General features: G+C 47.7%; 5 protein-coding genes across 5 annotated transcripts; 4 read left to right on the plus strand and 1 right to left on the minus strand.

Moving 5' to 3' along the window:
• Positions 1–999: 999 nt before the first annotated feature.
• Pmar_PMAR021689 (cytochrome p450, putative) lies at positions 1,000–1,834 on the plus strand (the record flags this gene model as incomplete). Its single annotated transcript, XM_002777178.1, has 4 exons — positions 1,000–1,176; positions 1,235–1,332; positions 1,401–1,638; positions 1,685–1,834. 4 exons carry the CDS (start codon positions 1,000–1,002, stop codon positions 1,832–1,834), a joined length of 663 nt encoding a protein of 220 aa, XP_002777224.1.
• A 496-nt stretch (positions 1,835–2,330) lies between these two features.
• On the plus strand, positions 2,331–3,069 carry Pmar_PMAR021690 (cytochrome p450, putative; the record flags this gene model as incomplete). Its single annotated transcript, XM_002777179.1, has 3 exons — positions 2,331–2,485; positions 2,588–2,774; positions 2,821–3,069. 3 exons carry the CDS (start codon positions 2,331–2,333, stop codon positions 3,067–3,069), a joined length of 591 nt encoding a protein of 196 aa, XP_002777225.1.
• Positions 3,070–5,173: 2,104 nt separating this feature from the next.
• On the plus strand, positions 5,174–5,617 carry Pmar_PMAR021691 (hypothetical protein; the record flags this gene model as incomplete). The annotated part of the gene is made up of 1 exon (XM_002777180.1): positions 5,174–5,617. One exon carries the CDS (start codon positions 5,174–5,176, stop codon positions 5,615–5,617), a length of 444 nt encoding a protein of 147 aa, XP_002777226.1.
• Positions 5,618–6,102: 485 nt separating this feature from the next.
• Positions 6,103–6,420, minus strand: Pmar_PMAR021692 (hypothetical protein; the record flags this gene model as incomplete). Its single annotated transcript, XM_002777181.1, has 1 exon — positions 6,103–6,420. The coding sequence occupies one exon, from the start codon at positions 6,418–6,420 to the stop codon at positions 6,103–6,105; it is 318 nt and encodes a 105-aa protein (XP_002777227.1).
• Positions 6,421–8,940: 2,520 nt separating this feature from the next.
• On the plus strand, positions 8,941–9,365 carry Pmar_PMAR021693 (hypothetical protein; the record flags this gene model as incomplete). Its single annotated transcript, XM_002777182.1, has 3 exons — positions 8,941–9,096; positions 9,162–9,259; positions 9,317–9,365. The coding sequence occupies 3 exons, from the start codon at positions 8,941–8,943 to the stop codon at positions 9,363–9,365; spliced, it is 303 nt and encodes a 100-aa protein (XP_002777228.1).
• Positions 9,366–10,746: the final 1,381 nt, after the last annotated feature.

The following is a 10,746-nucleotide window of genomic DNA, read 5'->3' on the forward strand; positions in this document are numbered from 1 at the left end:
GCAGTCATCCATTGAGGTCCTCAATTTGAGGAATGACGACCCGAGATGAGGGTTGGTGGAAATCATGTTTCAACGTAGAAGTGAACATTAACCGAGAGGATGTTTAATAGACGGATCGTCAAACTACGAACGAGTCCTTGGAACGCACTTCATGAACGGCGGGGTAGAAATGCATAGAACAGAAGTTCTGTTGATCGAATACATCGGTTCATACCTTCTTTCCCTCGATGATCACCTCATAATTCTGCGGTTCCGCTTGTCACAAGGACAAGTCGGCTTGTAATGGGATGAACTGTACCCCGTTGCGTAGACCGCCTCCAATCGCCCATGTGAGTACAGTCTGTTAAACAGACTGTACTCACTGCAAACAGACTCTGTTTGCGCTTGTCCCTGAGTCTTTGTGCGGAAATATTCGTGCGCTTGCGTGAAGCCTCCGGCCAGGGTGCACGAGTCGTGCATCAATCACAGACTTGCACAGCGTGATGGTTCCGCTATCCGCTTACCACCATATCGTAAGCCGGTCCCACCCGCGAGGAAGTAGACCTGTATCATACTGAGCTTCTTGGGATATTGCGTTACCCACTAGTTGAGGACTTCGCCGGCGGATCCATTTCACGTTTTAATGCCAGTATCAGACGTGGGTCGTACAAGAGGTCAGACATGAACTCCTACATTTATGAGGAGGACTCGTATAGGCCCGAACCAAATATCGTCTAGACAGACTGCAAATTAGTTCATTGATCTGTCACGCTAACACACAGCTTGATGATGCATATGCGTGCGATACCAAACCTGCCTTGAGCAAGCTGCCTATCAGTACGCTGCGTAATGTACGCATGCGCTCGTCATTGGTAGTACAAGAGGCCGGAAGAACGAAGCAACAGTTGGTTGTAGAACCCTTCCATCTCGATCGCCATGAGCACTGAGGAAATTTGCTCGGGTTTGTTATGAGATCAACCAGCCGTTACAGCCTTGAGCAAATTGATCTTGTGATATCAAATGGAACCCGTCTTCCATGGTGTTCAGGACCTCATTGCGAAGTGCCGATCGCTCTTCCGGTCGCACAGCTCTCTGATCATCGTGACTGGTGTGGCCTCACTGATCGCCTTCAAGGCTCTTAAGCTCATGCAGCGTAGCAGGGTGGATCTCCATGCACTCTTTGGTGGACCAAATCATGTGAGGCTAGGGCTTCACTTTAGTTAATCATGCATGTATGCCTTCTGGCTTTTGGTAGCTCATTCCTTTCCTCGGCTTCATACCGGAGTCTGTTGATCATATCTTTCACACCTTTGAGATCTACGCTGACACATATGGCGACGTGTATCACATCAAGTAAGGGGTCGCGTGTCGACCGATTCACTCGAATACTGTTGGCAATACGGATGCAATGGTTTTCTCAGAATCCTCGGCGGTGACGTGTTGGTTGTCTCCGATCCCGAACTGATCCGAGACGTCCTGAATGCACGTCCGAGAACCTACTTTAGACCGTCCAATAGAGACAAGATTTTACCTATAGAGGGCATGTTTACTACAGAGGGTAAAGTATGGAAGCGGAACAGACGATTGGGTGCGCCGGCATTTAACGACATCAACTCATCGGCTATGATTCCCGATATGTCCAAAGTTGCCTTGAGGCTGGTAAGGTCTGGATTGCCCTCTCTTGCCTCTACGTCACAGTGTGCAGATACAACAGTTGAAGTCCTTCAGTCAAGATGGTGTCATCGTATGGCGCCCCACAGAATGGCTTCCCCTCTGCACTTTGGATATTCTATGTGTCACCACTCTCGGAAAGGATTATAACTTGTTCAACACAGATGGTGAGCATCTACAATAGTTTATAACTTATATCACAAGTTATAACTGTTATAACTCATGACTCGTAGCTGTCTTGATGTCCGAGTCCAGCCCAAACGCGACCGAGTGATCTCACGCGAGCAAAAGGCTAAGAATTCTCGCCCGATATAATAGATCGTGGGGAACGCATAGGGTGATAGGATCCACTAATACATATGAAACTCCATTTCTGTGATGACAGTTCAGTCGATCGAGTATCTTTTCAAAACTGATGCCAACAGTGTGCGACGCGATCTGGCAAGTAACACGGTATCGGTGTGCTATGTTGTGCCCTGTTACAGGAAATGCTCTCGCACGACAGTCTGGAAAGCTTCGCCTAGCCATCAATGATCTCCTGGCGGGGTCAGGGTACGCTATGACACGCGATCCTATACCATGGATGACACGGGATAGGTTCCCGTGGAATCTGAATCCGATGATCAAAAAGGTAGACACCTCACCCAACGATAAAGTCGTCGCTCGATTCTCATTATTAGATGCACTCTGGGGCGAAGCAGCTGAGCAAAATATGTGATGAGATAATCGACGAACGCCGAGCGGAGCGAGACGCAAGGGGAAGAGAGGAAAGGCGTGACTTGTTAGACAAGCTTATGCATCTCGATGAAGTGGACCTGCGAGGGAACCTCATCACGTGAGTACTGCTTCTGATTTAGCATTCTACAATTGAACCAGTCAGCGACAGTATGAATTCCGAGTCGTAGCGCTTCGCTGTTCATTGGCTGCATATTTTCAGGTTCCTCATTGCTGGTAGCGACACTACCGCCATGACTGTCGCCTGGTGTCTCTACTATCTGGCCCTATACCCTGGAATACAGGACAAGGCCAGGGCCGAGGTGGATGGCCTTGGGCATGATCCCAATACTCAAGAGGACATAGACAAGCTAGTCTGTGTCAGGTGCTGTATACTTGAGACCCTCAGGGTGAGCCCTCGGTTACTTGACAAGTGGCACTCCTGTACCTTCTCAGTTACAACCTCCGGGTACATTGCTCTCCTTCAAATGCGCCCATGACACTGAGCTCCACGGTGAGCTAATCCCATCGGAGACATGTGTGGTAACATTGTTGCGTAAAGCCATGATAGCAGAGGCTCAGGGAGGCAAAACATTCGAGTATGTCTTCACTGTTGTTCATTACTTCATGCTGGAGTCTCTATCCCTGAACCTGCCTTCTATCTCAGTCCTGAGCGTTGGCTTCTCCCCGGCGGCTCCTCGATAGACCAGGCCCGTGTATGTGATCATTTAGCATTTGGTGGAGGGCCTCGCCAATGCCCTGGACAGAGCATGGCCATCAAGGAGGCTGTGGTGATCTTGACTCTACTCCTGAGAAATTTTGATTCCATGTCATTGAATTGTCCCGCTGCAAGTGTTCGTGGCGAGATGACATTCACATATGGACCTCAACATCTCGAGCTTCGAGCTTTCGCGCGATCTTGCTAATGCTCGCGCAGACCTGTACTATTACAGACGATCAATCTCTCCTCCTTTGCAACGCGTGATTCGAGTTCGGTAAAACACTAGCTCGCGGCATTGGACAGCAATGGGCCATTGCCGATGGCATGGTAGCTGGAGTTCTCCCTATGAAATGGGATCACGATGATGCCCACATGGATACCATCGCGTATGATGTTTACGCAGTAGACAAAGTTAGTTGTGGGTGCCGCACTGACTATTCCTTTTCGCGCGTTGCGAAAGATTATTGGTGACTATTACGGTGGAGTCACGGGCTCGTCAGCAATGCTGTCTCAGCATTTGTGTTCGGTGTATTGCCGTTGTAGCAAGATCGCTGTCGCTTGTGTCTCCCTTTTTCCCCATCTCCACTTTAGGCTAGCATGAAACTGTGGATGAACAGCTTATTCTAAGCTGTAAGTTGTCGTTGTAGTCATAATCGCGGGAATGGTTGCTATGGTCTTAATCGCGGTAAAGGAGTCGAACTTCGACTGTCGAAGTCAGTTGATAGTTTGTCAGTGATAACGGTTGGTAACGATTGGTGTGCTCGTGTTTACGGTGACAGTTTGTCACTGACAATTCGTTTAGTTATAGTCATAACGATGATAGTTATGATTATGCTCTTGCAGGGAGGCTGGAAAATTCGACTGAGAAATATTTCTAGAATTCTCCGGTTAATCATTACACTTCCAGCAAACTTTTTGCTCTTTTGAGGAGTTCTCGTCGGAAGCTAGTGTTTGTGGACTATCATGACGAACCACGAGTGGAATTGGTCCTACTAACAGTGAAAGGTTTCGTGAAAATAAGGGAAATGGGAAAATGATGAGATCGGCATGCCAGCGGAGCACCTTTCGCTAGCATAAGAGCGATCGGAAGCTGTGTTCGACGAATTTGAATTTGTGTTGCAGAATTCATGAGTTTCATCTACAAATTTCCGGCGCAACTGCGCCATGTATCACCGAATCGGTGACACCGGTTGTGCTTGTGGAGCACCTACAAAATTTTTGTCTGGCACGAATCGCCCACTGGGTTATAAGCCACTACGTTGCGTGAGCTTGAACTTCTCGTCTCACGTTACCCCCTGGACTGTTCAGTCGTCCATCGTTCCCTTTAGGAACAGTGCTAATTTCTTTCGCCTTAGTCTATTGATGATCAATTGTTTTTTTGTAGAACTGCGGAAGATTTTCGAGTCTGTTGTACTTATGCTGATTTCTCCTTACCATCCACTCGAAACTAAGCTCACACTGCCCCTTTCAGACTTAAGACTGGAGAATTTCTCGGGACCCAAGAAATTCTGGGAAAATGAGAAAATCTCAGTGCCGGTCACTAAGTGACGTGATATCCTCACACAATAATGCATTAGCGCGTCCACCCCCGATCCTTGTGCTTGCACGGTCTACGTTATACGTCTACGTAGCACGTATAAAGATGCGTTGAATGAAGGTCTTACGGCTCGGCCCAACCTCCTAGACTGTTTACACGATGATGAAAAGCGGGTCGAAGGCCCGTGTGTAGGCTCTGCCAGGTGCCTCACGCGGGAGTGCACACGTTCGGGCCGGTGGCCACGCACTCAAAAGCGCACGTGATTCACACGCACTGAAACGAGCTGAGAGTTACGTTTGCGCTATGTTGTGAGGGTTTTCTTGAGATACAATCGAAGCGACCTTGCGCCAAGTACCGTGAGGCCGAGGTCAAAGAGTGCTCTTATTATACGCGCAGGTACCTCGGCTGAGATTCCTGACCGTTGTACACTGCCGGTGTTTGCCTCACATTGTGGCCTTGTGGGGGAACTCAACCTTTGCAAGGCAAGCGTGCCACTTTCGTTGAGAACTAGGCTCGCCCTTTAGGAGTATCTCTCTTCGTTAATCTCTCACATGCACATTCGACCCTTCTCAATGAAGTTGCTAGTTGTGGTGATGCTTGGATCTGTCGACGCGGCTATCCCCAAGGAGACTTACTTCAGTACAACCTTCAAGTCTACGCCAACAACATGTTTCCAAGTGACATTCACTAAACACTATCTGCCCGAGGTCAGAGTGAGTCTCGACGCTGAGTGCCCTGATAAGGACGCGAGCGGCCTCCAGCTGAAGGTTATCCAAAATCCAGACAATGTTTTTACCGTGGATACCGCGGATGCTAAGACTAAGGCGGAGTATGACGAATTCTATGAGTGGAGTAAAACAGGGTGTCATGATGTTCTCAAGATGCAGAAGGGAGACATGAAACAGATCACCTACAAAGTCCTCAGAGGATTCGAGTCTCTCGAGGCGTCTATTGGAGGAAAATCGAGGCAGCTCACGCCTGGCAAGTGTCCCTAGGAGATATACCCGACCAAGGACGGGGTTATTACTCTTAGTGATTTTTTCACACCTCACTTCACTGGTGCCTCTCTACTTCACGTGTAGTTGGGTTGGATAGACGATAGAATACCAACAGTATACTTCGATTTGCTTTAGGCACTAGAGTTTCTTTTCGATAGAAAACGGGTATTGGATATGCGAACAACATACCGAGTAACGTGCTCTGTTTGCCCGATTGACGTTAATTGTTCGCACGCTATCCTTCATCCTGTAACACTATCTCGGACTTCTTTTCGGAAATGGCAAGTGACTATTCTTTTATTCTACGGTCGTGTTCTTCTCTTCGCAACATCGGTCTCCCCGTCCAGGCAATCAAATGTAGAGTTAAGGAATGGGATAAGATGTTCGCTTGATTTCACCAAGCATACGACATCGTCGGTGGGTTTGATACGAGAGTCGTCTCGTTCGAGCCGAAGCAATCATCGACCTTAGTCAGTAAAAATCTATGACTCATCATCGAAATGTGAAGCTACAGTAATGATGCCATAAAAGGGTTCGATATCAGACAATATATTGTGGGCCTTGCGCTCCACGTCAGCCTCCTGGCTCTTCTCAGTAGATTTGTGCTCAATTGTCGATCCAGGCATCTCTGAGATTTCAGACAAACTCAGTCGCTCCTCTGCAGCTCGCTCGTCCTTCAAGAGTGACACGTCTCTCCGTAGATTGTTGATTTCTTTAGTCAACGTCATATTGTCCTGCATTACTCCCATTACTCCTGCAGTATTCGTAGATCCATGAACCTTGAGAGAGGGGACACGCATAATTTCCTAAGCATCTGCAGTAGCTTCCCGAATAGAGAACGGAATAATAATTTTCCTTCCCACTCGAGTTGCCTTTTCATGCTTCTCATTCAGAGTACTAAAACACTTCTCAAGGTGTTCTCTCCGTCTATCGAACTTCTGGTCACCATAAACTGATGAGAATCAATCCAACTTCCGCCACAGGGTAAGGCAGACGGCTCGTCGATATCCGCTATGGGCCATCGCCAAATGCGGCGGCTATGACAGAGGACTACGCGGCTTCAACCTGGTTATCCATCTAGTGGATATGAGTGACAATTGCATGAATGAGAGAAGTGATTTCCCGATGAGGACCAAGCATTGGAGGACAACTCTATGCTAGAGATATCGCCAATTCTTGTGCTCGTACTATAAGCCTTCTAGTCTACAACTGGCTATAACTTGGAGGCTCTTAAACTTCAGTATTCTTCAAAAACACACGCACGACCAAGGTTCATCTTTTTGGAAGAAGGCTCTTCCGTCTCCCTCAAGATCCTCATTCCTTCAGCATCCCCGCCACTATCAGCTCTTTTGTTCGTTTATTTCCCTCTAGGGTAAGCTGATGATACATTTTCGTAATATTTTTCTCCAACTTCCGCCAGTCTTTGCATCCTCGAAAACACTCTCTTATTGCCGCTTTCGAGACCAGATACACAACCAAATCCCCACATGATGATAATCTGATCAGAGACTTGGAGAGGGGAGTAGATGGAGCCAGAACACGGAGGTCGATAACATCGACCATATTGTGGCAGTTGGATACCCTTGTTTCACTCGTGATACGTGAGACGATCTTTCCCACGAACCGAAAATCGTGGAATTCGGGATGTGGTATTACGTTCAGTCATTTTACAAGAAGCACACGAAACCCGGATCCACCCCATGCTCTCGCTACTCCTTGGCGATTTTTCCCTTTTCGTCTTTTATGTTTAGCAAGTTACTGACAGTAACAGTGACCGCTACATTTGACACCACAAGGAAGCCACGACAGACTGCCGCACTCTCTGTTTCATATTCAACTCTGAAACGTGCGAACTCAGCTGTTTGCTCCGTCGCATGCACCTGAGCAATCACTTGAATGTGAACGCAGTGAACATACGAGAAATGGCCCTACACTCAACAATAGCAAGGATACACTACAATCTCAGTATCGCTCTACTTCAAACTATCTAGCTGCTAGATAACAGGCACTAGATATCAAATGGAACTCATCTACCATAGTGTCCAGGAGCTCATGGTGAAGTGCCGATCACTCTTCCGATCGCACGCTAGTCTGATCATCGCCACCGGCGTAGCCACAGTGAGGCTCCCTCACTAGTCACCTTGAAGGCCCTTAAGCTCATGCAGCGAACCAAGATGGACTCCGAGGCAATATTTGGTGGACCGAATCAGGTGGGTTTAGTTTGCGCTTCTCAATTCATGAGGCGCAAAACTTTTAGTTTTTGCTCGTTCCTTCCGGGTTGTTAGTTCCCGAAGTCAGTGGATTATCTTTTCCACGCATTGAAGTCTACGCTGATACGTACGGTGATGTACACCACATCAGGTGAGGAAGACTCGAATACTGTGAAATAGGATATATCCGACAGCAGTCGAATCTTATCGGCGTATACGCATATCCAATATGCGTATAGGTTGAGTGTTTGCTCATCCCAGAACTAGCCGCTAGTCACTAGCGGCAGGGACGTGCGAGTCGTACCCAATCCTGAGCCTATTCGACAGGTTCTGAATGCACGTCCGAGGACTGATGTCAGAATGTCATGAAGGCCAGGTTCCTGAGCCTGATCTATATGTAATGGGTGTAATCCTGACGTAATTCGGTCGCTCCGAACATCTTGTTAGCCGAGGAGAGAAAAAAGTTTGAATTATGATCATATGCTCAACTACACCCCCTATCTGAGTTCTTGCTCGTTGGAATACACCTTTTCATACTCTATTTCAACACTAAAAACTTCAATTTCATCAGGCGAGCGAGTTCGCCCCAAGATACCCCTATGGAAACTCCAATTTCGACGGTGCGCGGTTAAGGGAACTCCAACTCCGTCAACATATCGATTTAGGAACATCAATTTCGTTGGCGCGTTGATTCAGAAACTCCAATTTCGCTAGCGCGTCGATTTAGGAACTCCAATTTCGACAAACAGATTCAGGAACTTCGATTTCGAAATATTAGTAGCTTCTTTTTCGCACGTAGGAACATCAACACGTGAGAACGGTTCTCGTTTCGTACCGCAAAACGCCAACGCCCAGCACGCCATCAGGAAGATATGAAAACCGTTTTCCTGACGAACGGCCTCCCGATAATCAGATATGTACAGCGTATTCCGTTCGTATTCCTTTGTGGTTCGATATGAATTCGCCTTCTCCATTTCTTCAGCTAGGATTTTGAACGAAGGATTAACTCCAATTCATCATGGGAAGGTCTCCAGTTAGTTGTACTCTCAGTTTACAGCCATCAATTATTATATAAATATATAATCTGGCCTCCATGGTGGGCAGGACCTCATGGTAAAGTGCCGATCGCTCTTCCAGTCGCACGGTACTCTGATCAACGTCACTGGTGTGGCCTCATTAATCGCCTTGAGGGCTCTTAAGCTCACGCAGCGTACTACGCTGCGTACCGGGGTGGACCTCCATGCACTCTTTGCCAAAGAGTCTTTGGTAGACCAAATCAGGTGAATTTGGCTTTCGCTTCTCCATTCATAAGATCTTTCCGGCTTTGTTAGCTTCTTCCGGTCCTCGGCTTCATCCCGAAGTCAGTGGATCACCTCTGCTACGCCTCGGAGCTCTACGCTGATACCTACGGTGGTGTATACCACATGAGGTGAGGAACACACGAATACTGTCGAATATGCGAGAGTTAAGTATTTTCTCTCCTCAGATTCGTCGGTGGAGACATGATTGTCGTATTCGATCCTGAGCTTATTTGACAAGTCCTGAATGCACGCTCAAAGACCTACATAAAGCCTTCCTATAAACGCAAGATTGTACCCGTGGACGGCGTGTTTAACACACAAGGTGAAGTGTGGAGGCGGAACAGGGTTCTCGGCTAACCGTTCGCCGCATTCAACGACATTAACTCATCGGTTATGATTCCCGATACATCCGGAGTTGCTTTGAGCCTCAAAGTTTGAGGCTGGTAAAGTCTGGGTTGCCATCCATTAGGTCACATTGTGCAAAATCTGCACCGCAGATAAGACAGTTGAAGTCCCATGCTGACTCAGCATGGTGTCATCGCCTGGTGCCCTACAGAATTGCTTCCCCTCTGCACTCTGGATATCTCATAGGTTAGGTTCCCGTGGAATATCAATCCGATGATCAGGAAGGTAGACACCCCACCCACCGATAAAATCGTCGCTCGACTCTCATTCTTTTTAGACGCACTCGGGGGCGAAGCAGCTGAGTTCGACTTCCTCGGCAACTGTTCTTGACCTCGCACCTGGGAGAAGTCGGAATATGGTGTAACCTGTTAATCTGTCCACGATGGTTAAAGCATGGCCAGTCTCCCTTCTGTCTCGCTCGTCGTGGATCCTGGCCACCGTAAGGACGCATACAGGTCGACACCCACTACTTGGAACGCGTATTCCGGTAGCGGTATGGGTCCTGCTGATTGCCATATATTAGACGCCTTCGTCGCGGTGTGTAAACATGGACCACGCCCTCCCGTACAATCTGACGAAATCCGTGGGCACTATTCGATTTGGACAACTTTACGGAAGGTTGACGGGTACGAATCGTACCGTACGATCGATGACCAAGTTGAGAATGGACCACTCCTTGAAGAAGTTGGGATTATTACTTTTTCCCAATTACATCGGCGCGTTTCATCAGAAGTTTCATTCGAGAGGATGGATATATAATCATCTTTTATGGGTCTAGAGTGTATACGTTTCCTTGGAATATACTGAGCATGCATCTGCCCATACCAAGAGTTACATTCAGCTGGTCATATCATCGAGCCGATTGTGAAGTCACTTTGCTTGTCTCAGTCGAGGCATGATGTATGCGCCATCGAGACCTCCTTATCGATAGCGTACAACTTTTTGGGTCCTTAGAGATTTACAGGCTCTGTCCAGGTCGCTTGTCGCGTTCTGTCAAGTGACTAACCGTACGTAACATCTTGCTACACTACCTTAAGACGCAAAACCTGCGACGTCTCACCCGGCATGCGCCGCGCTTTACACTGAATCTGGCCAACAAATTTGGTGTAGACTACACCGTGTAGTCTGACGAAGCGTGTGAATGTAATGAATACTTCTGATTTAGTATAGTGGGTATGGTTGCACTATATGTGAATATGGTGAGTGGCTC

This window comes from Perkinsus marinus (assembly GCF_000006405.1).
Source record: "Perkinsus marinus ATCC 50983 genomic scaffold scf_1104296952158, whole genome shotgun sequence".
In the NCBI taxonomy this organism is placed as follows: Eukaryota; Perkinsozoa; order Perkinsida; family Perkinsidae; genus Perkinsus; species Perkinsus marinus.